This window comes from Rhinatrema bivittatum, chromosome 3 (assembly GCF_901001135.1).
Source record: "Rhinatrema bivittatum chromosome 3, aRhiBiv1.1, whole genome shotgun sequence".
NCBI lineage: Eukaryota > Metazoa > Chordata > Amphibia > Gymnophiona > Rhinatrematidae > Rhinatrema > Rhinatrema bivittatum.
The window spans coordinates 90,428,279-90,454,894 of NC_042617.1; the positions used below are offsets into that span (position 1 = coordinate 90,428,279).

At 44.4% G+C, this 26,616-nt stretch overlaps 1 protein-coding gene across 2 annotated transcripts in view; it reads right to left on the reverse strand.

The window, feature by feature from the left end:
- The window catches only part of CLHC1 (clathrin heavy chain linker domain containing 1), a 183,562-nt gene that overhangs the window by 62,860 nt on the left and 94,086 nt on the right, over positions 1 to 26,616 (reverse strand). For both annotated transcript variants that reach the window (XM_029593450.1, XM_029593451.1), the window contains 3 exons: positions 21,337 to 21,424; positions 14,431 to 14,537; positions 1,503 to 1,677 (listed from right to left, as the gene is read on the reverse strand). In XM_029593450.1, coding sequence (XP_029449310.1) covers positions 1,503 to 1,677; positions 14,431 to 14,537; positions 21,337 to 21,424 — 370 coding nt within the window. The remainder of the gene's footprint in view (positions 1 to 1,502; positions 1,678 to 14,430; positions 14,538 to 21,336; positions 21,425 to 26,616) is intronic.

Sequence of the window (26,616 nt, forward strand, 5' to 3'; positions counted from 1 at the left end):
ATAGGGCCGGGGGGGTGGGTTAGGTAGGGGAAGGTGAGGGGAGGGCGAAAGAAAGTTCCCTCCGAGGCCGCTCCGATTTCGGAGCGGCCTCGGAGGGAACGGAGACAGGCTGCGCGGCTCGGCGCACGCCGGCTGCCCAAAATCGGCAGCCTTGCGCGCGCCGATCCAGGAGTTTAGAAGATACGCGTGTATCTTATAAAATCCAGCGTACTTTTGTTTGCGTCTGGTGCGCAAACAAAAGTACGCGAACGCACTTTTTTTAAAAAGCTACCCCCCAATGTTCTGGACTGGTGTAGCAGAAAGATAAGGAATCAGTGATTTTTACAAGTTTTACTCTTGCTGCTGGTAACCCCAGAATTGTAAAAATAAAAAGTTGGTCTGAAGATACCCTTTGGAGTAAGACCCTCCTGCTACCCATGGTGAGGGTTTAACAAAGGCCATTAACAGTTGTGAAAGAAGTTGGAGAGCAGGGGGTCAATGAGGGGAAAGAGATGTTTGGTGGAGCCTTTCCTAGCCAGCATATTATATACAGTCCTCGCCTCTGAGCCAGGTTCACTGTACTATCTGCTTGACCATTTTTGCCTTTGAACCCACACAGAGACTGGTGCTCAGCTCACAAACAGGCATCAGACCCTCGATCATTTTATGTGCTCCAACAGGAGGTTACACTAACTTGAGCAAAGCAAGCTATAAACAAAAACAATGTTGCAAAATTGTCAGGGTAAAACCTATTTGATTTGCTGCAGTGCTGAGATAAACCAGTAGTGAGAGAACAGAATCATGTAAAACAGCCTTAAAGGTGAATTTTAAAAGCCAGGGGCACACCAAAATCGGGAGATGTGCGCCCATGTAGGACATGTGCATGTCCACCTGATTTTAAAAGATGCATACATGAGCGCACATCTTCCCATATGCGAATATCTCACTTGGAATGAAAAATGGGCATAGTGTGGGCAGGGCATGGGCATTCTGGGGCAGGGCCAGGAGATGTACACGCAAGTACCTATGTGCCTGGGCCGCACCCAGGCCCAGTACCGCGTAACTTTATTTCTGCCATGGGGGAGATGTAAGTTAAAAAAAAAAACAAAAAAAACAAGCATGCATAAGAGGTTTAAGGGGTCTGGGTAACTGGGGGGCGTGCTGGTGGAGGACCTAGCTCTACATTGGGTGAACTGGTGGGCGAACTGGTGAAACTGGTCTTGGCATGGACGCGCACCTGTTTTAAAATTCCCCCACATGTGCAGCACATACCCAGATGTGTGCAGCTGTGCATGCCAACTTGCAAAATTGGATGCACACATAAGCGCTCCTAGGCTATTTTATAATATACGTGCGTATGTGCACATATGCTATAGAATTGCCACATCCCTGGGCTCATGCCGACACACACACGTATCTGTGCACCCATGCACCCGTTTGAAAGTTACCGTCCCTGTGCACAGATTTTTGTATAGGACGATCAGGACAAATGACTGAGGGAGAAAGGGTAAGCAGTACCTTACCTTTGTTGTGTGATCCAGTGTATAACTAGGTCTAACCGTTTTTGGGCTAAAGCACATCGTATTCCTTCCAGAGTCATGAGTGCATTGAGGGGGTGTTTTACAGCAGCACTTGAATTAATGACAGCCTCAAAAAACAGCAGCAAAGGTGGGATCTCCCCTTTAATGGTAGGAATAGCTAAGAAGAAAGATTCACTAAGTAAATATTATAGACAATAATATTTAAGTGTTTTAGATCTTTGATTATATTACTATTTTTTACAACCTTTTAGAAAATTTGTATATATATGGCAAAAGCTCACTGATATGACTGAAAAAGAAAAAACAAACTCCTTTCGAGAGACCTTAAGATAATCCTGACCATAAGAAGAGCAGCCTAGTGGTTAGAGCAGCAGGCCGTGAACCAGGCAAGCCAGAGTTGAAATCCTGTTGCTGCTCCTTGTGACCTTACGGAAGACACTTTACCATCCATTGCCAGAATTACAAACTTAGGGAGTTATTTACTAAAGATTTTCTCCCATTTTGTGTCTTTGGGAAAAATAAATAGGGCCTTTAGATTGTAAGCCCCCTAGGGACAGGGAAACATTTACAGTTCCTGAATGTAATACACTGTGAAATGTCTCAAAATGTTAAATATAAATTAAAAAAATCCTTACTATTATTATAAAGAAAAGCTGCAGCATTCTAGACTACAGAGTGCAAAAATTCCTGAGTTTGATATCTTGGGAAAAGTAAATATTGGTCATAGGAAGAACTTCCTGTCACCGGTGCCTCTCCAGTCTCCTGAGGTTACTAGGAGTAGTAGCTCTGCCTATCCAGTGCTCCCTTCAGTCTCCTGAGATTGCTACAGAATATTGTGCTATCAGCATGAGCTACCATTAAGGTGCTGATTCCGATACAAGACATGTTCCTCTTTCCAGCTCTTCCATAGTGGCTAGGGAGGAAAGCCTCTCCATCCATCTCAAACTTCCACTCTCCTGGATACAATCAAACAGGGACAGAAAGAGAGTGATGCTGAGTATATGTCTACGTCAGAGGAAGAAAATAAATATAAGTGTGTGACTGGGAAGAAAGAGTCTTACATGTGTGTGCAATGTTAGGGAGAGGGAATAATTGTGTGTAGCTTATCATAAGTTTATAAGTGACACAGGGTTTTTGAAGTAAAAAATCAAGCCAGAGGAGTCTTAAAGCTATTAGGCATGTTTGAAACTGCATATGTAACTTATAGATCAGGCAATCCCTTATTTTAGTCATTTTCAAATCTGGTCCTCAAGTACCTCCAATGGGTCAGGTTTTCTGGGCAAACAAAACTATGCCTATTAACGTGGTTCTGAGTCCAAGTGTATGCAATGTAGAGTACAAATATTCATTGTGGATATCCTGGAAATCTGACCTGTTGAGGGCCAGATATAAAAACCACTGTCTTAACTCATATTGAAAATCCTATGTACTAAGCATTCTTCCCAAAGACACACAATGGAAGAAAATCACTCCCAGTCCGCTCCAATTAAGGAGCGGACTGGGAGTGAACTTCCCTAACTCCCTCCCTCTTCCCCTCTCCTTCCCACCCGCTAAACCCTACCTATCTATCCTTTTTTTTTTTGTTGTTTTTCAACTTACTTCAGGGCCGGAGCTGAAGTAACTTGCGCGTGCTGACCGGCTGCCGACAGATGAGTCATCGGGACAGTCTACAATGGCACTGTCCCGGCCCGCCCCACCCCTCCCCACCCAGATCCTGCCCCCCGGCCCACCCCTTTGAAGAGGCCCGGCACTTGTGCGCATACCGGGGTTTACGCGTGTGGCCGGGCCCATTTGAAAATGCGCACGGCGTGTGCAAAGCCCGGCCTTTTAAAATTTGGCCGATTGCCTTAAAATCTATTGCCCACATACTTTACACACATACTTTCCCTTTGAAAATGACTCCATCAAAACTACCTGCACACATTTACACCTGTTAATTTGTGTACATACATTTTTTGGGATAATTTATGCACATACTTTTGAAAATACAAATGTATGCATGTAAGTGCAAACCTCTCCCCAAAGCTACCCCTGAGAATGCCTCTGCTCACTGCAGATAAAATTATATGTATACAGGCCATGCATGCATACGTTTTCCCAAACCTCAGGCAAGTAATTTTGAAAAAGGCCATTTGTACAGGTAAAGTACTATTTCATCCACGGAAATGACTCTGAAAATTGCCCTTAGATGTATTAATATATATTTGTTCTAAGACCAAGGCTAATTTGCACAGCTTGGTTCACCTAAAAAACAGATCCCTTTATGGCTTTCGAAGACCAGACTTGAGAATCCTAAGCTTTATGGGTTAAATATAGTATTTTGATCCCATAAAGCTTTAGAATTTTACTACTCATGTGAAAGTCTCTTTTCACACCCTCTCATATAGCAGGTGAATATCTATGCTACACTCTTCACATAAAATTCTTTTAGTCTCAACTACCCTGGTATCTGTCTTATCTCCTTACTCTGCTCCTATATCCTTCTGCCTCCCTCTTCCCCATATGACTATTGTTTTTCTTTCTGTAGCAGTTTATATTTTATTAAAGCCAGAAGAACAAAAGAAAGAGGTGGTGTGGAGCAAGAGAAGGAGCAAGGAAAGGGAAGGAGAGCAACTGTTCTGGGTGATACTATTGATGGAACACGACTTGTTCAGCAGAAGAGACAAAATGTAGATCTAGTGCAGGGACTAGTATTCTGAGGACATTATGCTTAGGATAACAGCTTCACAATGCCAACTTCCAAATGACTAAAGCTTTCTCATGTCATATAATCAAAGCCCCCAGTTTCTTGCATCAGATTTGTTAAGATTCTGTAGCAAGAATTAGCAGATTCTGTGGCAGATTTTTCAAAAATTCTGTGGTAATTATATGAAAATTTGCATTATGAATCACACCTCTATCTATGCAAAAGAAATCAATTTTATATTGAAAACCATTCACATTTGTTTTTAAATAATATTTAAACTATATACAAACACAAAATTTACCAAAGTATATAAATCAACAATTTATCAAGTTAAGACACGTAGAGGTCACTATTCAGAGGCATCTAACTGTTATCCATCTAACTGCCAACTTTTGAATATTTTGGGCATTCATGCAGCAAAATTTTAGCTGGATAACAAAAGGCTTTCCATGGGGCGGCGTTAAGCTAGCTGGATAAGTTATCCAGCTAATTTCATCATTCAGAGTTAGCTGGATAACTTATCAAGATAACTTTGGTTATGCCAAAGAGTAGTCCTAAGGTTAGCCAGCTAAAGTTATCCAGCTATCTTTAAGATAGGCAGCTATGGGGAGTTTTGTGGAGGGGGCGTACCATAAAAGATCGTGGGTCCAGCTGTATTCTATTCTGACCGCGGCGACGCTCTTCCCCACCCGGAAACGCTGACATCATCGAGCAGTGCCTGATTGCAAAATAAAAAACTAAGGCCTATGGTGCAAAGGTGGGGAGTTTTGTGGAGGAGGCGACCCATAGAAGATTGTGGATCCAGCTGTATCCTGTTCTGGCCACCTGTGAGAGTTGCGGCAATGCTCCTCCCCACCTGGAGACGCTGATATCATCGAGCAGTGCCTGACTTCTCAATAAAAACCCAAGGCGCAAGCCGCACAGCTTTGCCCAGATGGGGAGGAAAAGGACATTTAAAATCTACTCTTCATCTCCTGTTTCAGCTGTAATTCGAGGCCCTATGGACAACTACCTTCAATGGATGGGTGAGTTGCATCTCAGTGACTGCAGTGGGAGCCCCCCTTCAGGAGCTTCCTTGAGTCCTGCTTCTATTAGACTCCCTCCTCAACCATCAGCCCCCTCACTTCAGGCTGAGCGGTCTGATTTTACACAGGCTACTAAAATAGCAGCGGGTGATTTACAGAGCAATGGACAGCAAGCAGTTAATCTTGCTTTATCTGTCAAGATATCTGCTTCTGACCCAAATGAATCTAATGTTGTTCATTTAAAATCTGGTCCGATTTCATTAGATGAGAGGAAAGTTCTTGTTGAGCCATCTAATGTGTCACTCTTAGACTTGTGGAAATTGATTACTAAACTAGATAATAATGTATTCCAATCCATCTCACAATTTAATTCCTTTATGGGTGAGACCAGATCATTCCTACAGTCACAAGAGAAGAGGCTGCAAGATCTTGAAAAAATTGCTTCTGCCTTGAGTTTGCAAGTTCCTTTATTATTAAATTCAGAAACAACATATATTAAAAGATAGTTTAGCATTACATAGCAAAATGGAGGCTTTGGGAAATTTTAACTAGGAATAATAATTAGCGTTTTGTTAATTTTCCATATTCCAACTTATTATCCGCTAATGAAATGTTTAAGAAATATTTGAATGATAATTTAGCTTATGTTGAGGATGTTATTTCTAAAATATTTTATCTACCTAGGAAAAAACATTTGGGTCAAGATAAACAGCCTTCTTCTGTGGAAAGCCCGGGTGATTCAACCTTTTTAGAAGAATCTCTGGATTTAATTTCCAACAGGGCTACCTTAATAGTTTCCCACGAGATCAGATACTCCCAATGCCTTCCGCGCTTCCTCACATCCAAGATGTCCTCAACCTGATATGTTATATCCTCTTCAGCGGCCAGAGGTTGGGATTCAGGTGGTTTCTTCGAGAATTCTGACAGGATGAGCGGCTTTAAAAGCGAGATGTGGAAGGCGTTATGGATCTTGAGTGATGTGGGTAAATGAAGGCTATAAGTGACCGGGCCCAGCCGGCGGAGTACAGGGAAAGGCCCGATGTATCTGGGAGCAAAACGAGTTGAGGGCAATTTCAACTGAATAAAGTGGGTGCTAAGCCATACTTTGTCTCCGGGGTTCAACTGAGGAGCTGCCTGATGATGGGCGTCATAGAACTTCTTTGCTTTCTGACCAGCTTGCTGTAGAAGTTTTTTGGTGTGTTCCCACAGTTGGTGTAACTCTTGTGCAGAAGCCTGTGCCGCCGGAGATGACACAGACAGGGGAACTGGAAGAGGAGGCAGAGGCTGGCGTCCATATACTATTTGGAAGGGCGAAGATCCAGTAGAAGCAGACTGGTGGGAGTTTAAGGCAAACTCGGCTCAGGGTAGAAAGTCGGACCAGTCATTCTACCGAGAGTTCACATATGCCCGGAGAATCTGCTTTAAGGTATGGTTCGTCCTCTCAGTCTGTCCATTGGCCTGCGGATAGTAGGCTAATGTGAGGTCCAAGGATATGTCGGACTTTTTGCATATTGACCTCCAGAATTTCACCATAAATTGAACCCCTCGATCAGAGAGTATATGTCTCGGGAGTCCGTGGAGGTGAAAGACGTGGTGAATGGACAATTTCGCTAACTCCAGGGGCCGAAGGTAGACTAGGTAACGCCACTAAGTGAGCCATCTTCGAAAAGCAGTCCATGGTGACTCAAATGGTGTTGTTGCCACTGGAAGCGGGTAAATCCACAATGAAATCCGTGGCTATATGTGTCCACGGTTCACTAGGTGCAAGAAGAGGTTGAAGGAGCCCCCAAGGGCGGCCTGCTGGTGGCTTCTACCGGGCGCAAGTGGGGCATGATTCTACATATGCTTGAGCGTCTTTTTTCATGGTTGGCCACCAGTAGAATCTCAGCAGAGTGGAAAGAGTTCTAGCTTGTCTGGGGTGGCCTGTGAGCAAGGAATCATGCGCCCAGCAGAGTATTTTTCTTCTGAGTGGTCGGGGAACCACCGTCTTCCCTGTGTGTCTGGCGGAGAGGAGAACTCTCTTTGGATCGATGATGTGCCGTGGAATATCTGGAACATCTTCCGTGGTGAACGAACGGAAGAGTGCATCGGCTTGGGTGTTCTTATTGGCTGGCCGGTATCACAAGAGGAAATTGAACCAGGTAAAAAAGAGGGGACCAGTGGGCCTGCCTGTGATCAAGGCGTTGAGCATGATGTAAGTACTCGAGGTTCTTGTGGTCAGTGTATACCGTAATTTGGTGCTGCGCTTCCTCGAGCCAGGGGCGCCACTTCTTGAAGGCCAGTTTAATTGCCAGTAATTCCTTGTCCCCGATTCCATAAATACGCTCCGCCGGAGAGAAGCATTGGGAAAAGAACGAGCATGGGTGCAAGGTGTGATTGGCTGAATGCTGGCTGAGGACTGCACCCACATCGACGTCTGAAGCGTCCACTTCGACAATGAAGGGTCGTCAGGGATCTGGGTGTCGTAGGCATGGTTCTTGTAGGAATGCCTTCTTGAGTTCTTGGAATGCGGTCATGGCTTCAGATGACCACTGGGAGGGATTGGCTCTCTTTCGATTCATAGTTGTTAGTGGGGCGGTCAGTGTTGAATAATGGTGGATGAACGACCTATAATAGTTAGTAAAACCAAGGAATCTTCGAAGCGCCTTAAAGCCCGTGGGTTGAGGTCAATCTCGAATACTCTTGGTCTTTTGTGGATCCATCTGGAACCCCTGGCTTGAGACCACATAGCCCAGGAAAGGGACAGACTCCTGGTAAAAGGAGCATTTCTCCAGTTTGGTATATAACTGGTTATCCCTTAAGCATTGTAGAATGTTGGCAATGTCCAAGTGGTGGCTCTGAAGGTCCTGTGAAAAACCAGGATGTCATCCAGATAAACTAGGACATAACTGTAGAGCATGTCTCTGAAGATTTCATTCATCATATTCTGAAATACTGCCGGGGCATTGCAGAGGCCAAACAGCATTACCAAACATTCAAAATGGCCATTGCGGGTGTTAAATGCGGTTTTCCATTTGTCGCCCCGGCGTATCCTGACCAAATTATATGCTCCTCTGAGGTCTAATTTGGTAAATATCTTGGCTCCTTGGAACCTGTCAAAAAATTCAGAGATTAATGGTAAGAGGTAGTGATCCTTCTGGGTAATCTCATTTAAGCCATGGTAATCTTTGCACAGCTGGAGGGAGCCATCCTTTTTTCCCACAAAAAAGAATCTGGCTCCAGCAGGCGACTTAGAAGGCCGAATGAAGCCTTTCACCAAATTCTCTTGTATATATTCTGACATGGCCTTTGTCTCAGTCAGAGAAAGTGGGTAGACCCTTCCTCGGGGAGGCTCAGTGTTGGGTAATAAATTTATAGCGCAATCAAGTAAGTGGTGAGGCGGTAAGGTATCCGCAGCTTTCTTGGAGAACACGTCTTTAAAGGAGGAGTACTGCAGTGGGAGACCCGGAATGGATGTTGTAGTAGCTAGGCAAGGCATTGGGGACATGACCTCCAAGCACTTTCCATGGCAAGAGTTGCTCCAGTGGGACAATTGTAACGTGCTCCAGTCGAATTGTGGTGTGTGCAGTTTTAACCAAGGCAGTCCATGGTATCTTGTCCAGTATCAAGAAGAAAATGGTCTCCGTGTGCAGTGACCCGGTGTGAAGTTGAATGGGGACCGTGGAGAAGGTAACTTCACCTGGTAAGGGTTCACCATAAATAGAAGAAAGTAGCAACGGCGTAGATGTCCGAATGGTGGGAATCTGAAGGTGTTTCACGAGTTGTCTGAGTATAAAATTTCCACCGGACCTGGAGTCCACCAGTGCCAGGGTGTGAAATTCCAAAGCGTCCGAGTTAATTGAGACAGACAGTGTCAGCGGAGGAGAGGGTTCAGTCAGGCCTAAGAGGAGTCCTTCGGCAGATCCCAGGCCTGGGAGTTTCCCAGGACAGAGTGGACAGGAGGGTACCACATGACCCGGTTGGCCACAATACATGCAAAGATCTGATCTTTGCCGACGACGCTTCTCCTTTGCGGATAGATAGCTGTGACCTATTTGCATTGGTTCCTCTTCCTTGGTGCTTGGTGTAGAAACGGTCTGGGTGGATGGTGTTGGGCGAATGCGTGGAACACCTGAAGACATCCTCTTAGATCCCCTAGCTTTGTGCGATCGCTCACACAGACAGCGATCAATGCGACTGGCGAGGTCAATGAGAGAATCCAATGCCTCAGGGAGTTCTCGTGCTGCTAATTCATCCTTGATGCATGAGCTTAGACCTTCTAGGAATATGGCACACAGGCAGTCCAGGTCCCAATGTAATTCCGAGGAAAGAGTCCTAAACTCGATAACATAATCGGTCAGTGACCTGGCACCTTGTTGCAGATGTAGGAGCGTAGATCCAGCGATGGTCTTGCGGCCAGGGTCGTCAAATATGGAGCGAATTAGGGTGAGGAAGCTCTGCAAGTCATTAAGGATTAGATCCGTTTGCTCCCAAATGAGTGATGCCCAGGGCAAGGCTTTTCCGTCCAGGAGGGATAAGATGTACGTAGTTTTGAAAACTACGTCGGGGAAGTATTCAGGTCGTAAGGAAAAGTGCATGCTGCACTGGTTAAAGAAGCCCCTACACAACAAGGGGTCACCTGCGAAACAAGGATGTGCTGGCAAGGGCAATGGAGGCCGGAACGGCCTCCAGGCATTGGGATAGAGTCCAGCCGATTACTCAGTTGATTTATGACGTTAGCCAAAGTCTTTAATACCTTTTGCTGCTCTGTAATTCGTTGGGCCAGGCCAGGGATGGCCTGAATTGTGAGACCTGTGCCGGGGCCATGGACTTGCAATCTGTTAGGATTTGTAGGTATGTGGACCCTGGGCCGAGATGAAAGATGGTACCACCCACAGGGAGGAGCCCTGTGAGCCTCACCATCGGGAGGCGAGGTCTCATCAGACATCAGAGACAGCTGTGGAATAGAGTCTTTATTAGAGAATGAGAAAGGCACTGCTTGTGAGGCGAGGAGTGCAGGAGAAAGTCACAGAGTCTGTGCGGTGGGGTATACCCAAGGGGAATACCTCTTTAGTGAAGATACGGCAATGGCCAGCAGAGCGGGGTACACCAATGTGGCTCCTCAGTAGAGATGATACTGTAGTGATCTGTGGAGCAGGGCACACCAGCAAAGGGTCCTTAGAGAAGACGACATGGTAGTGGTCCGCAGCGCGGGGTACACCGATGAGGGTTCCTCACTAGAGATGGTACGGTAGTGGTCTGCAGCGCAGGGTACACTGATGAGGGTTCCACCCTAGAGATGGTACAGTAGTGATCAGCAGCGCAGGGTTGACCAATGAGGGTTCCACACTAGAGATGGTACGGTAGTGGTCCGTACAGCAGAGGTACTCATAGTAGCAAAGGTTCCAAGAGAAGTCCTGGGAAACAGGGCAAGCAGTAGTCCAAGGCAATAGGTCTTCCAAGGAGCGGATAGCCAGAGACGAGGAAGGGCCCCCGAGGAGCGGGTACCCAGAGCGTCTCACGCCAAAGGATCAGGAAATGGAACGGGAAGTCCGTAGTGAGTGAAGCGGATTCAGCAATGAGGGAACTCATTGCCAAATAGAAGGTAGGCAGGGCCGGCTGGTTTAAATGTCCTGGAAGGATGAAGTCATCTGGAGGGGATGCCCCCGAGGTTCCCGCCATGACGTGCTTAAGACTGGCCTGTGCACGTGCACGCCTAAGGGATTCCGAGGGCAAGATGGTGGTCAGCAGCGTCCGCGGCGTCCAGGGAGGCCCGGGAAAGGTAGGTAGGCTGGCAATAGCTGGTGGAGGCTGCAAGTTTTCCCCAAGGAGTCAAAGCTGCAAAGAAGGAGGTGAGCAACAGAGGTCGCAGCCGTCTGCGACCGACGGGTGTAACAAATATATTAAGTAATAAGGTACAACTCATTTTTTTTGTTTTCTATTGTTTAGTATAAAATTTCCTGTAATTCTCCCCCCATTATAGGTTTCTTGATTTGCAATAATTGTATTTCTTTATATCTTTATCTGATATTAGTATTGCTGTATTGCAAATTTGCATTTCTTTATTTCATTGTATTATTTTAAAAAATTTAGTAAAGATATAATTAAGAAAAAGATAGGCAGCTAACTTTTTAATCCAACCAGTGACTGAATATTAGCTTCATAAGTTACAGACTTTTAATTGTGAAATGTCACTTTTATTTAGAATTGAGATACTTAATTCCAGTGGATTACATCAGTTCCTAGGAATAATTTTGTTTCAGAAATGCCCAAACAGAATACGCAGAACAATTCCCTAAACTCTTTGAGATTAACATTCAGCACCATTTAGCAAGATAAGTTTGGATTTATCCAGCTAAATAGCACTGTTTGAAAATTTGGCCACATTCATCAGTCGCCTCTTAACTGGATATCTATCTAGCTAAATAGTTATTTGGCTAAGTGGTGGGCTAGACAGGGTATTCCGAGACATACTTATACGGCTAAGGGCTAGATTTCCTATGCTGCAGGGCTCCCTGAATCGCACGCTAATGGGGGGCGAAGCGGGGGACAGGCCTGCAAAAGCCAGCAGCGATCGTACCTCTGCGGTGCGATCACTGCCGGCTTTCGCACCTAATAGCGCCATCATAAAAGGTGGTGCTATTGGGCACGAAATAGGCAGCGAAAAGGATTTTTACCTTTTCGCTGTCCGCGATGTCCGCCTCGGTGCCGTCCCGACTCCTCCTGTTCCAGTCTTGACGCCGCCCCCATTTAGTGATCGCTGTTGCGTCTGTTGGTCGCAGATGGCTGCGACTGCTCTGCCTCAACTCTTTTTTGCCTTTCTCCTCCTCCATGGGTAAGATGGCTGCCTCCGGTGCTGAGTGCCGAAGGCCTCGGCGTCTCCAACTCAGCATGGGCAACCCCGTCCGCCATGCTCCTTCCTGTGGCCTCCTAGGGCGGGCACACATGCACGCTGACTACGCTTATCTACACGTTATGGCGGGAACCTCGGGGGTGTCTCCACCGCATGACATCAATACCTCCGTGTATTTAAGCCTCCGCTTTGCTCTTAACGAACGAGTTAGCAAGGACTTCGGTTTAGCTACTCTGACCGCTTCTAAGCTGCACGCTTAAACTCCTCACTACCCTCCGGCGTATCTCGTTCCTGAAGAAGCTTTTGGTGCCCGCTCCTCGGGGGCCTCTCGCTTCCAACTATCCTTCGGGGTTTTCAATTACTAAGACAACCGCTCCTCGGGGGTCTCTCTTCTCTTTTCAGGATCCTGTGCTTCCAGGTACTCGCTCCTTGAGGCCTATCCAGCACAGAGTATCCTGTAGCATGGACCTCGGGTCCCACCTTACCATCTACCAGGAGGATTCCTGCACTACTCTTCAGTGAGTACCTATATGATCCAGCTCTCCATTTCTACCCACCAGGTTCAGCTTATCCCGCTCTGCGGAACACTACCAGCCTTATACATCTGGGTGAGACTACTTCATCTGAGGCTGTCTGAACGTATTGGCACCTTGCTGGACTTCAGTGCCATCTCTTCCTCCACTATTAACATCTATCTACAGCAGTACAATAAAGCTTTTCATCTCCAGTGTCTGCTATCTGAGTCTAGCCTATCGCTGTGGTTCCCCCCCCCCCCCCCCCCGTGGGAGGAGTCATCACCACAGCGACTAAGAGTCCACACTATGCCTCAAACCCAACAATCGCTTTGGAAAATAACCCCCTAAGTTAGCTGGATAAGTTAGACCTGCTTTAAAGCAGGTGTAAAGTTAGTCAGATAAACTTATCTGGCTAAATTTTAGATAGCACAATTGCACCCCTGAATATCTCAGCTAAGTTAGCCGGATATGTTTACCTGTATATTTTAAATAACTGGATGCTAACCGTAGTAATGCGATCACAATCCTAATAAAAATGCTACATTATTCCAAATGTTAATGATGTGTCATATATTTACAACAACCCTCATTCGGGAGCTTAATGTATCCACTAAATTGTGTTACATTCTATTCACTTAAGGATAGTATGGGATTTGTAACCCATTACAAAGTGAAATGCTCACCACCGAATATGTCTAATCATCGGGTTTGTTGTTATAAATCCACTTGGCAATACGTGTACCCAATAAATCCAATATTTTTTAGGTGTTTTTGTTATTTTCTCTTGATATTTACTTCCGTCATTCACATATGTACACCGTCATTCACATCTACTGTGTATTTAACCACATTCTGAGGTATGTCCATAGAAATGAAAGGTACTTATCATCAAACAAAGCGGCAGTGGTAACAAACTTCTGTACCCTGCTGTGAAGACCCGACTTTTTACTGCAGATTAAACTGCTTAAAACGCCCGACACAGCGCGTGTTTCATAAGACCTTCGTCAGGGGCGCGGGCTTCAACATTAGTTTTGTTTCCCGGACAGAACTCCTTTCAGCATTCCCGCATATTTCAAAATGGAGCTCCATTGTAAGCAGTTTAATCTGCAGTAAAAAGTCGGGTCTTCACAGCAGGGTACAGAAGTTCGTTACCACTGCCGCTTTGTTTGATGATAAGTACCTTTCATTTCTATGGACATACCTCAGAATGTGGTTAAATACACAGTAGATGTGAATGACGGTGTACATATAGTAAATATTATTCAAGGAGCAAGTGTACTAGTAAAGGAAGTAAATATCAAGAGAAAATAACAAAAAAACCTAAAGAAATTTGGATTTATTGGGTACACGTATTGCCAAGTGGATTTATAACAACAAACCCGATGATTAGACATATTCGGTGGTGAGCATTTCACTTTGTAATGGGCTACAAATCCCATACTATCCTTAAGTGAATAGAATGTAACACAATTTAGTGGATACATTAAGCTCCCGAATGAGGGTTGTTGTAAATATATGACACATCATTAACATTTGGAATAACGTAGTATTTTTATCAGGATATGTTTACCTGGCAAACTATCTCAGATAGTGGCTGTCTACCTCTGCAATGTAAGTGCTGAAAATGATTGTTTTGACAGCAACTCTTATTGGTCTAGTTACAGTACATTGACAGTTTGAGGCTGTAATTTCACTCACTAAGTTTAGGTTTAGACCTAGAAAAGTGGGACATTTGGGGAGGGGACACTCACCCTCTCCCTAGTGCCTATGGGCACCTACATTTTAAATCCAGCCCTGCCTCCTTTTCCTCACTGATTTAATAGGAAGTTATATGTTTAAAAGAAGCACATACCTTTAAATTTGTTCATAGTTGTAACATTTCGCAGAATCCCTCGAGGACAGTTTGCAGCAAAGATTGCTGCAGTCTTGTACTGGCCACTTTCAAATAGTTCATTGAATCTAGGGCAGCAAAACAGAGTACAGTGAACTATTCACAGTGAATTCAGAGTTTTCATGCTTAAATTTCATTTCTCTCAGAGGGAAGCAGTTTGCCTCCTAATCTGTATCTGAGACAGTGATGATACATAAAAAATCCATGATGCACATTTGTTTGAAGAGCTTATGACTACATATCTGCCCCATGAAAGAAAAGGAGCATGAAAAATTTCTGTTTGAAAACTTGAATTTAAAATTCAAGAAAGAATGTAGAGGACCCCACTAAATACAAGAAAGAATGTAGGGAACCCCACTAAAAAAAAAAAACACGCTCTTATAGGTAGATTTTAAAAGCCTTGCACATGCAAAAATGGCCATATACATGTGTAAGTGGGTCACACAGGAGCTTACACAAATTTTAAATAGCACATCCTTAAAAAGTAGGTAGAAAAGGGGCAGAGCATGGGCATTCCAGAAGCGGGGCCAGCACTAACGCTCATAACCTCTAATTTTCCTCAGTCAGCACTTTTGTTACCAGCGTTACTTTGCTATAGCTCCTCAGTAAGTGTAGGAGCTTACTGAGGGGGGAGGGGAAGGGAGAGCGAGAGAGAGAGCCTGACACTCAATGGACCATTGAAAGGGGGCACTTTGATTCGGGGTGAGTTTTTGGGAGGTAATGTAAATTTTACAATGAATACCTCTGAATGTTTCTGTAAAACCATCCCCCAAACTCCAACTCACCTCCCAAAAACTCATCCCAAATCAAATGGTCCATATATTAAGTGTCAGGCTTTCTCTCTCTCTCTCTCCCTCTCTGTGTAAAGGCTGCAGACATATGCGCATGAAAAGTATTTTAAAACCTACACATATAGGGGCAGAGTTTCATAGGATTTATGCACGTGGGGGGGGGGGGGGGGGTTACATGTGCCGGGCCTATTTTATAAAGGCCCGGCGACGAGCGTAAAGCCAGGGACGCATCTAAGTCCCGGGACTTCAAAAAAGGGCGGTCCGGGGGCGGGGCGGGGCCAGAGGCCTCCAGCACAGTGGCCATTTGCCGCTGTGCTGGAGGATCGCATGCCGGCAGGCTGCCAATGCGCGCAACGTGAGCCTGCCCGGAGCAGGCGCAAGAGGTAAGATAAAGGTCAGGGGGGGTTAGAATAGGGCTAGGGGGTGGGAAGGTTAGGGGAAGGGGTAGGAAGGATAGAGTAGGGGGAAGGGAAGTTCCCTCAACAGGCCGCTCCTAAATTGGAGCGGCCTGGGAGGGAATGGGTGAAGGCCGCGGGCGTCAGCGCGCGCAAGATGCACTAGTGTGCACCCCCTTGCGCGCACCGACCCCCGATTTTATAACATGCGCGCACCTGCGCATGCATGTTATAAAATCGGGCGTCCATGTGCGCGCGCCGGGTTGCGCGTGCACATGGACGCCCGCGTGTAGCTTTTAAAATTTACCCCATACTTTTTAAAATAGTGTGTATCCCTGTGCATGGCAAGATATGCACATTTATGGGCGCACATGTGGCCCTTTTAAAATCTACTCGCAAGAATAAGAAAACCCACTTTTCAAAGTAAATGCGATGTCACCAAGTATTCAGCTTTCAGTACCTGGGTTTTGTTGACTAGTTACCACTTGACGAACTGTCTGAATCACTAAAACTGCAATGTGTGATAATTCAAAGAGAGTTAACTGCACTGAAATGTACTATGTTGAAATAAGTAGAAACCTGTTAAACTTCACAGGAAGTATTTTTTATTTTAAGAAGATTCCGAAATTCCAAAGTTTGAGACTTTCTCAGAGAGCTGGACTTTTCAGCTGGTAAGGCTAGCTGCATATCCTAATCTCTCCTTCGGTCTTAAACTCCTGCTTCTTGTATCTGTATCAGGCTGCAAATGACTTCACATTCCTTAAGCTCAGCTTCTCGGCTTTTGTTCCCACTTGTTCTAGGGATTTCTGTACCACCATTTCTGGGGTCACAGCTTCATGAGTGCTCAGATTCCCAATCAGAACTCTTCTGTCAGGTCAAGGGAAGGGAATCCCCAGGTATAGACCGACTGGTATCGTCTCTCCTGTATTTCTGGTCATGGGTCAACTAATATTGTCTCTCCTCACTTTCTGGGCTCAGTAGAAGGGATCTGCAGGCCCTTAACAACTGGTGTCTTCTTTCTTCTCCTTCTAGGCTTGGATCTTAGGATCCCTGGGCTGATTAGTGTCTTCTCTCCTCTTCTCCCAAGTGAGGTCTGAGTCTGGAAGGAAAGCAACCTCAGGTGTCTTCTCTTTTTCTCCCCAGCCAAGGCTACTTCATGTCTTTTTGCCTCTCTTTTCAACCTGGGATGACTTGGTCTTGTCTCCTCATCTCAGGGTTGGTGGAGTAGGTTAGGAGAGCCAGTCCAGATGGACCCATCTCTGGCTAGGTGGTGGGAATCCCCATGGCCTTCCTTAACTAGCAGTTGTCAGTCATTTGCTTCATAATCACTGCAAGAGTCACTGCAGAGACCTTTTCTTAAATATAATTTTTAGCCTGTGTATTCCATTTCTTAAAAGAAAATATATTTTTTTTGGGTAAAACTAAGGCTTTTCTTCTTTAGCAACGAACCTCAACCATCATTTTACAGCATAGAAAGTACCCAAAAATCATGTTTACATATGGTAAGATAGTAAATGATAGCAGATAAAGAACAAAATGGCACATCCAGTCTGTTCAGTTGAGATTCTTCCACTTTGGACTTTGGGTACATATGCATATAAGAGGTCCGGGATTTTTAAAAATCTTACCTGTCTGACTGCTCCTGAAATAGCCAGATAACTTGTAATCCGGCTATATCAAGGGGGGGGGGGGGGTCCAAGGGGGGTCCAAGGGACCTCCATTATCTGGCTGAATTGGCTGGATAATCCTGATTTCAGCATTATCCAGCTAAGATGGCTGAATAACTTTAGGACAGCTGAAGAACAGTCCTATAAAAGTTAGCCGGATGAACTTATCCAGCTAACTTTAAAATAGCATATTCAGTGGTGTACCTATACCACTGAATATCCCAGCTAAGTTAACCGGATAAGTTATCCGGCTAACTTTCCTATCCAAAAGCGGCTGAATATAGACCTCATAATTTCCCATATGCAACCCAACACCAAATGCCTACGCCATTTCTTTTACTCCCCTCTACCCTTTTCCTACCACTGCTCTTTATATATGTCCCAAGCATGTCCAAGTTCTGTTACAAAAAAGGTTCCTTATTAGTATATTGATGCTGCTTCACTAAGCAGCCTATCTACTAAGTTCTGTTAAAAATGATGCATTGACATACCATTTTAATGCATATTAGATCATGTGGGATTTACTAAACTGCATTAAATATATATCGCATTTAGTAAATCTTGAATTTCTGCGACCAGCAGCATGTTTTGGCAGGCATCCACCCCCTCCGAAGAAAGAATTCCCCTTTCCCCCATAGTCCCTGACCCCCATAGAGTAAAGTCATCCCCCCACCCCACAGTCACCTCCTTCAGTGCAATTCCCTTCAACCTGGACAGTCCCCTACCTCACCTCAAGCAGAACTCTCTGGTAGCCCTGCCCTGTTAATAAACCCTGCATCACCTAACTTCCAAAAGTACTCTCTCTGCAGGACCCCAGTAGACTCTCCTCACTATCCCTGCTACCCCCATCCTATATGGGAGCAGCCTCCAGGTCATTTGGGCAGGAACAATGCCCAACAATTCTTGCCTCATTGGTGCTAAAATCCAAAATGACATCAACTGACTGGAGGCTCTCCTTTGTCCTGCACATGAGAGGCACAGGGAAGCCTTGAGTTGCCTGGCACCATTTTGGATTTCATGAACAGCTTATTATTGAGTATTGCTCCAATCTTAATGTCCTAGAAACTGCCTTCGGGTACAGGGGTGGGGGTCAGGGAGACCATGAAGCATTGCCTTTTTGAAAGCTGGGTGGGGGCCGAGCTTGTTCAGAGGTGTGGCTACTAGGAGGTAGTAGGGTATCTCCAGGTGGGGCGATTTAAACCTGCCCGGGGTGGGAATAAGGGCCCCAGGAGCATCAGCAGGTACATTAGACTTCTGATGCTCTTAGGAAAAGTTAATTGCACCTCTTGAGATGTAAGTCATTTTCCATGGCTTAACATTGCGAGATTTTGCATGATATGTATTAAGTCATTTTAATATTAATGAATTACTTTGTATGCATCTGCATGTGGCACAGCTCATTAATATTTTCCTTGCATTTTACATAATTTTTTCTGTGATATTGATAACTCTCACATGATCATTAATATGACATATTAATGTTGTTTTAATGCGCATTAAGCAGCAAATTTGGCATTTAATGTATGCTACTGTATTAACACTGCTTAGTACACAGGCTTTTATGTCTGTTAAAACTAAAAAGGGCTTGTCCAGGTAATTTTTGTAATTACCCAGGCAAAACCCAAGAATTGAATATTTTCCCCCACTGACTGGCTAAATTTTGTCTACAGAACTCATTAACCAAACAAAACTTATCCTGTTAAAAAGAGGAATTCTAGGGACATGGTTAAATTTGAGTCAGTGAGCAGTGATATTCAGTGCTACCTTGCTAAAGTTAGCTAGGTAAGTCTGATGGGAAATACAGCTGTCCTAAAGTTACCTTGGCAACTTTATCCATATCCAGGTATATTCTGCTGAATATCCAGGTACAGTTATCTGGGTACTTGGCAAAGGTAACTTTCCCATTCTATGGTTCACTGAACATCAACCTCTAATATCATTAAAATAAATGAAAATATGTCTGAAGGCTGCAGAGGATGTTAGATGAAATGTTAGTGTTATATCCGGCATATGTCATCCTCTCTGCTGGTCAACGTTTCTAAATGTTTGTTTCCTTTATCTCTTTCTCTGATGCAGTTCATGTTCCCTTTTCTCTCTGTTCTTCTACTTTTCTTAATCCTGCCTTTCCTGCTCAAGCTAGGATAGCAAAATCTTTGTCTATTGAGCTTCAATGGGACTAACTAGGAGCCTGATCAAATAAATATGGCAGAGGAAATTGCTACCAAAAAAATGTAAACAGCAAGAATGCTTCCAAAAACTAAGAAAATGATGGAATCTTCAGATTTTTTGCAGGTACAATTTTCCATTCCTGGCAAGAATGTTTTTTAAGCTAACATAAGTGAAGACGTTGTTATTTCTTGCCAGCTTTTGTTTAGGTTTGCAATTCAGTGAAGGTACAATAAAAAGTTTTGATCACACTATACAAGTTCGAGTAACCATTTAAACACATTTCAGATTTGCCTGGTTTTTTTATGGCACATAAGTGCTATTATTAGTACATATTTGATTCTATCAGTCACTTAATAGACTATTGGAAGAAGTGTATAAGGTGAAACAGTATTCCTTTTCCTGTTTAACATAAAGGTATTTTTTCCAGGTGCCACAAGAAAATGTTGGGACTACGCTTGGGGGTAGATTTTAAAAGAAGCGCGATCAGCCTACTTTTGCTTGCGCATCAGACTCAAGCAAAAGTACGCTGGATTTTAGTAGATACGCGCGGAGCCGCGCGTATCCACTAAAATCCTGGATCGGCGCGCGCAAGGCTATCGATTTTGTATAGCCTGCGCGCGCCGAGCCGCGCTGCCTCCCCCCGTTCCCTCCAAGGCCGCTCCGAAATCGGAGCGGCCTCGGAGGGAACTTTCCTTTGCCCTCCCCTCACCTTACCCTCCCTTCCCCTACCTAACCCACCCACCCGGCCCTGTCTACACCCCCCCCTTACCTTTGTCGGGGGATTTACGCCTCCCGGAGGGAGACGTAAATCCCCGCGCGCCAGCGGGCCTGCTGCGCGCCGGGCCGCGACCTGGGGGCGGGTACGGAGGGCGCGGCCACGCCCCTGGGCCGTAGCCACGCCCCCGTACCCGCCCCCAAAACGCTGCCGACACGCCCCCGGAACGCCGCGACGACCGGGCCCGCCCCCCGACACGCCCCCAACACGCCCCCCTCCGAGAACCCCGGGACTTACGCGAGTCCCGGGGCTCTGCGCGCGCCGGGAGGCCTATGTAAAATAGGCTTCCCGGCGCGCAGGGCCCTGCTCGCCTAAATCCGCCCGGTTTTGGGCGGATTTAGGCGAGCAGGGCTCTGAAAATCTACCCCTTGGTGTGTAGGAGAATACCTCCCTGTAGGTGACAACAACTGACAAAAAAAAGCAATTCATTTCATTACAAACAGAAGAGAAAACCTTCAATTGACAAGCAGATGCCAACTAACCAGAAAACCCCTTATAACTGGAAATGTATTTATATTGCAGTTTTTATAAACTGCCTTTCCAGTCTTAATTAAGACCATCCAAAGCAATATACAATCAAATCAACAAATGCAATAAACCCCAACAAAATAAAACATATATATAAAATATATAAAAACAAATTAAACATATAGACCTCATGCAATGGCCTCAAAATTGTATTTTATATGGTCTTTCTTTCATTCCTTTATTGGTGAATCTTGGTATACAGCAAAAAGACTTGGAATGGAAGAAGATTAATAGACCAATGCAGTCCATCAATTGCTGTTACTTCCATTAAATCAAGCAATAATTTAGTCCCATGATAATTATACAGTACTCATATACATAATTATATATTGTATTAGGATACTTGTATTGCCCTTTTGCTCAGTTAATAAATACTAAAAGAAATCAAAGCCCTCCTATATGAGTAATAATATTTAATTATCTTTCCTTAAACTGGGTACTCCTAATTAACTATGGAGAGAAAAAATTATTCATAGTGGCAGCTCTTCCTTGACAAAGCTGTACAATTTACATATCATAACACAAGTTTTATTTCAAATCACCTTTCAATACACTGCAGCAATATTGCGCCTTCTTTCATAATGTTGGGATCATCTTCTTCCAAATATATCCAGCCCTCTAAGTGATCAGCTACAATACAGAACAAATTGGAGACAAATTAGCAATACCAGTATTGACAAAACTAAAGGTCCAAGCATTCGCAAGTCAGGAGTGGATGTATGTTGCTATCTTTGGAACAGATTATTGATGCATTGAAATGAGGGGGCAGGACCTAGTGTGATGTCATCGGGAGGCGGCCCTCGGACTGAGATAAAACCAAGGCCTCTGCGGTGCGCTATCTTTTTCAGCCTTCCTCAAATTCTGCTGGCTTCATGGCGTTGAGGAAGGCTGAAAAAGATAGCAAAAAGCTCTCTTAGTCCCTGAGGAAGACGGGAAAGTCGAAACACTGCCAGTGTCGGGCTGACGGCTCCAATTTCGCTAATGTGAATGATCAGCATAAGAGAAGATCACTTCTAACTAAACAGAGCTAAGTACAAAGCAATTTAAAAATTGGTGAAATAAGGAGATCGCATAAGAGAGTGCTATTGAAATAAGACCATTAGCAATGTTTTAAATTTACACCTTAGTTGAAGGGATATTTTTCAAGAACAAGAGAATTATATTGCTGAAGATGAAATAAATATAAAAAAATAAAATAAAAATGGTATTTACACTAATACTAAAGTATGTGCCTCCCGGCTCCTTTTCTTTTTCTTACCTTGCTGCTGACAATTTTTGCATTCTAATCCGTCTTCCTGTTATTTCAGATGTATTATGCAACATAAAACTCTTTTTTGCCTCAAGAGGCCTTCTTCTTTAAGTTTATACAATTGCCTACTTAACATTTGTCATCATCTTTGTTTCGATATTTATTTTGTTCATCTTATATGCCATCTTTACAATTTGTGTATTAAGTTCATGCACCTGCAATGCTCACCCTTCTAATCTAATATTCGCTTAAAGATTTTCATTCCACTTAAACTTCCGTCTTCATTTTGAACACTGTCTGGTCTTTTCTCACTTTAATCAAAGGCATACCTCTCTCCTTTTTTCAATTCATTTTTCACTTTTATTTATCTGATATTGTTGATTCATTTTTTATTATTATATTCTTGATTCTTGGCTGCTCTCCTTGCCTCGCTGGTTGGCCATCCGCGTTTTTGTTCCTTTAGCCCTCTCCAGTTCTCAGCTGAGGTATGTATATGCTTTTTGTGTCCCTTAGTATTATAGACCCATTCTATCTCTTGGAACCTATTTCTTTTATATATTAAATCACCTTAAGCCCCTTCTTTCCCTCCTCTGCCATTTTTACTTTCTCCAACCCCTGCTCATGTGTCCATACTTTTGCCGTTGGCTTATCTTCTCTAAAAATCATGTATTATAATTTTGAATTACACTTTTAAAGGATTTCTTGATGATTCCTTTCTGTTTGATCACTTAATCTTTATAATATCTGAAATGTAGCTCATATTTAATTGTGATAACATTTTTGATATTTCATCAGTTGCCAATCTCCTGCGGCTGTGGTCTATACTGTAGCAGTGGCCTCCTCACAAGCTTTTTAATTTTTTTATCCCTTGTTTTGTTAATACTAGTTTTATGGCTTTTGTTTTCTTATCAGTTTAATTTTCTTTACTAGCATTCTTTAATTTATTATTTTATGTTGGCCTTTTGTTTTTTATAGTTTTTTATGTTAAAAATTTACATATCAATATGTTCTTAGGGTCCTCGAGTGAGTAATTTTGTTTGTCTAATACTGAACAACAATTAGTATTTTCTAGCCATACAATTCTTGTTCCTGTTCATAGATTTTGACTATATATATTTTGTTTCTAGGTTTTATTGTGGATCCCTCCTGACGCAGCCCCACTGGCGAAACATGGCCATATTGGGGGACTGGATTGAACTCCCATTATAATTAAATCTCTCAGCTTGGCCTTTGAAATTTGTAATTCTCCTTATTGAATCTTTAAGGAGTGAACAGGCTTCACTTTATTTCATACATCATCCTTATATCTCTTCGTATTATGTGTGATTCCTTTAGTCCACCAATATCCATTGCATACTGCTTGGATTTTGACACATGATGGCCAAACTCACTCAACTCCAAGGCTTTGGCTTGCACTATTGGAGGAGTCTTAGAAGAGCTATGGTTCAACGCCCTACCCAGCAAAGCAGATGAACCTGTATACAGGAAGGAGGATATGCTGCGGCCCTGGAGGGACTGTCACAGGTCATCTACCTTAATGGCTCTGGATTGCTGAGCACTCAGGGACATGTGACCAAGGATATAGCAGATGGCTGGGTCTTGGTACGGTCCTATACACCAATAACAAAGGTCATGCCCCAGTGAGAGACATAATCTGGCCACAAATGCAGCTCTTAAACCCGCTGGCCGTAATTGACTTTTTCTTGCCCAACATCTGAAGCAGCAAGGAGGCTCTTTGGGCTTTTCTCTTTGTTTTTTGTGTGTAGCATTGAAAGTGCTATTGGGGATGCTGTTGAGGCAGCAAGGCAATAAGTATGAGAAAAAAAGTTATAGACAAAAAGTTTGAGAAGAAAAAATTCAGGAGAGACAAAGTACACATCCGTGCTGTGCTCAGACAAAAATGGCTGGGAGGCAATGCCCATGCAGGAATTCCTGCACATGCTCAATAGAGCTCAAAGCTCTATTAGCTTGGAGAGAAAAGTCCATTTGGTGCTGCCACCCCACATATAATGGCTAAATCTGCCAGCTTATTGACAGAAAAAGCTAACTTTTTGGTAATGCTTCTTTTAATGAGGCTTATGTTCCATTTAATTTTAAGACTGTCTCTGTTCAATCTATTTTAAAGAAAGAAAACTTGGATCCCAGTGAGTTGGCAAATAATTGTCCAATTTTTTTCTTACCTTTTTTAGCGAAGGTTTTAGAAAAAGTAGTTTTACAAAAATTGAATTATTTTATTGAAGAGCAGAACCTCTTTGACAATTACCAATTTGGTTTTAGAGCCTCACATAACATTGAAATGTTGCTTCTTTCTAGTATGGATGTATTCTTTCAAGGTTTTGACAGTGGTAGAAATTGCTCTGATTTTATTGGATATATCATTGGCCTTCGACACCCTTCACCCTGCAATATTACTGAGTTGATTAGAAAGCTTGGGATTATCCTCTAAAGGCTTTATTTTTAATCCCCCGCACACGGGGAAAATGGGGGTTATGCGCACAAGAGCCAGGCCTCTTCGAAGGGGTGGTCCCGGGGGTAGGGAGGGGTGGTCCAAGGGCAGGAAGGGGCAGGTCGGGGACAGGCGCAACTTACTTCAGTTGGGCCCTGAAGTAAGTATTGTAACAAAAAAAAAAAAGAATCAGTCGGATTTAGAGGTTGGGGAAGAGAGGGGAAGGGGAAGGGAGGTTAGGGGAGGGTGTAGGGAAGTTCCCTCCCAATCCGCTCCTTAATTTGAGCGGACTAGGAGGGAACTGGGGAAGGCCGCGATGTGTCGCTGTGTGAATTTTCAGAATTTTACACTCTCTTGCGAGCGCTGCGCGCACATGCACACACAGATTATAAAAACTGGCGCGCGGCCCACCAATTTTATAATATGCGTGCATGTTATAAAATCGGCGCATCCATGTGTGCTCGTCAGGAAGTGCACGCACATGGACGCGCGCGTGCACCTTACAAAATCTACCCGTAAGGTTTTAAACTAAACTAAACTGGTTTAGTTCTTACTTGTCTGATTGGTATCAAAATATCATACTGAGGATGTTCTTCTTCTTGTTTTAAACTTTGTACTGCTATCCCTCAGGGTTCGACTTTGTCTTTTTAACATTTATATTTTTCTTTCATACCAATTTGTAGCAAATCTGGATGTCAGTTATCAATTATTTGCGGATGATATCCAGTTTTATTATACAGTTTCATCTAAGAGTGATGCTATTAATAAGATCATTAGTTCGCTAATAGAGGTTGGTTATATGATAGTAGATTAGTGTTGAATGCTAAAAAATCAAAGTGATGCTATTGTCTTGGTTCCTATCCTCAGATATTCCTTCAAGTTTTCATTATGAGTGGGTGGAAATTAAGATATCAAAGCAAGTGTTATGATTAGTGTGTATGTAGACCCTTGACCCGAGGTGCGAGTTGATACTGTGATGCAGTGCAGCACTGCCGGGGTCAGGAACAGCCCCGGCACCATAGGATGAAGTCAGGTAATACCAAGGCAGACAGCAGAGGGCGTTGCCGAAGGCAGCAAAAACTACAACTCCCAGGTTCTTAGAACCACCACCTGACCTGTGGGCAGAGCAAGAGGGAGAACAGCTGTCAGAGTTAAATGATAACGAGTCAGACACAGCTGAATCAATGGAGATGGAGGAAGGGGGCATGACGGCATGGTGGCAATGGCCAGAAAAGCCTAGCTCCTCAGAACAGGAGGAGGAAGGGATGGAGGTAGGTTCTGGGGGAGAGGAATCCTCCAGCTCAGCCATGGATACTGAGTAGCCAGGAAGGGGGAGAGTTACAACTCATACTTTAAAGGAAAAGGGGGATAAAGGGCTCTATAGAGCAGCGGTTCTCAACCGGTGTGTCGCGACACACTAGTGTGTCGCCATGCACCGGCAGGTGTGTTTCGTGCTCCCGGTCTCTCCCGCTGCTCTTTCTTCCCTGCTGCCGTTGCCGCCGGGCTATCAACACGTTCAAGCCCAGTGGGAACGGCAGCAGTGCTAAAAGAAGCTATAGCACCCATGGCTGGCCTTTTCTTCTACCCGCGCCTCACACCCCACCCCCCCGTGACCCGGAACAGGAAGTGATACGCAGTGCGTGGGAAGGAGAAAGAGCCGTGCTGCGTGAAAAAGTAGCAGCAGCGGCTGCAGCATCGGCCCCTGCGCAATTGAAGCAGACGGTAATCGGGAAAGGAGATAGCAGCAGCATGAGCCTCCCGCGGCCGATGGGATTCTACTTTCTAGGGGAAGGAAACGCTGCAATGCTATATGAACCGCTCTGGTTTCCAGACGATTTATCAGCCATTGTGCCTGCGTGAACATCCATCGACCCTGAGTCGACAGTCTCGCAAACTGCTCCCCAGCCGGAGAGGCTGGCATCCATGGTGACGATCACCTACTGAGGAATCTCCAAGTCCACTCCCCGTAATAAGTGATCCAGATGGAGCCACCGGAGCAGACTATCCCGGCCCGAGTCCGGCAACGATAGTCGTGCTTGAAACTCCCAAGATATCGGCTTCCAGCGAGAGAGCAATGCACTCTGTAGAGGCCGCAAATGTGCGAAGGCCCAAGGAACTAAATCTATA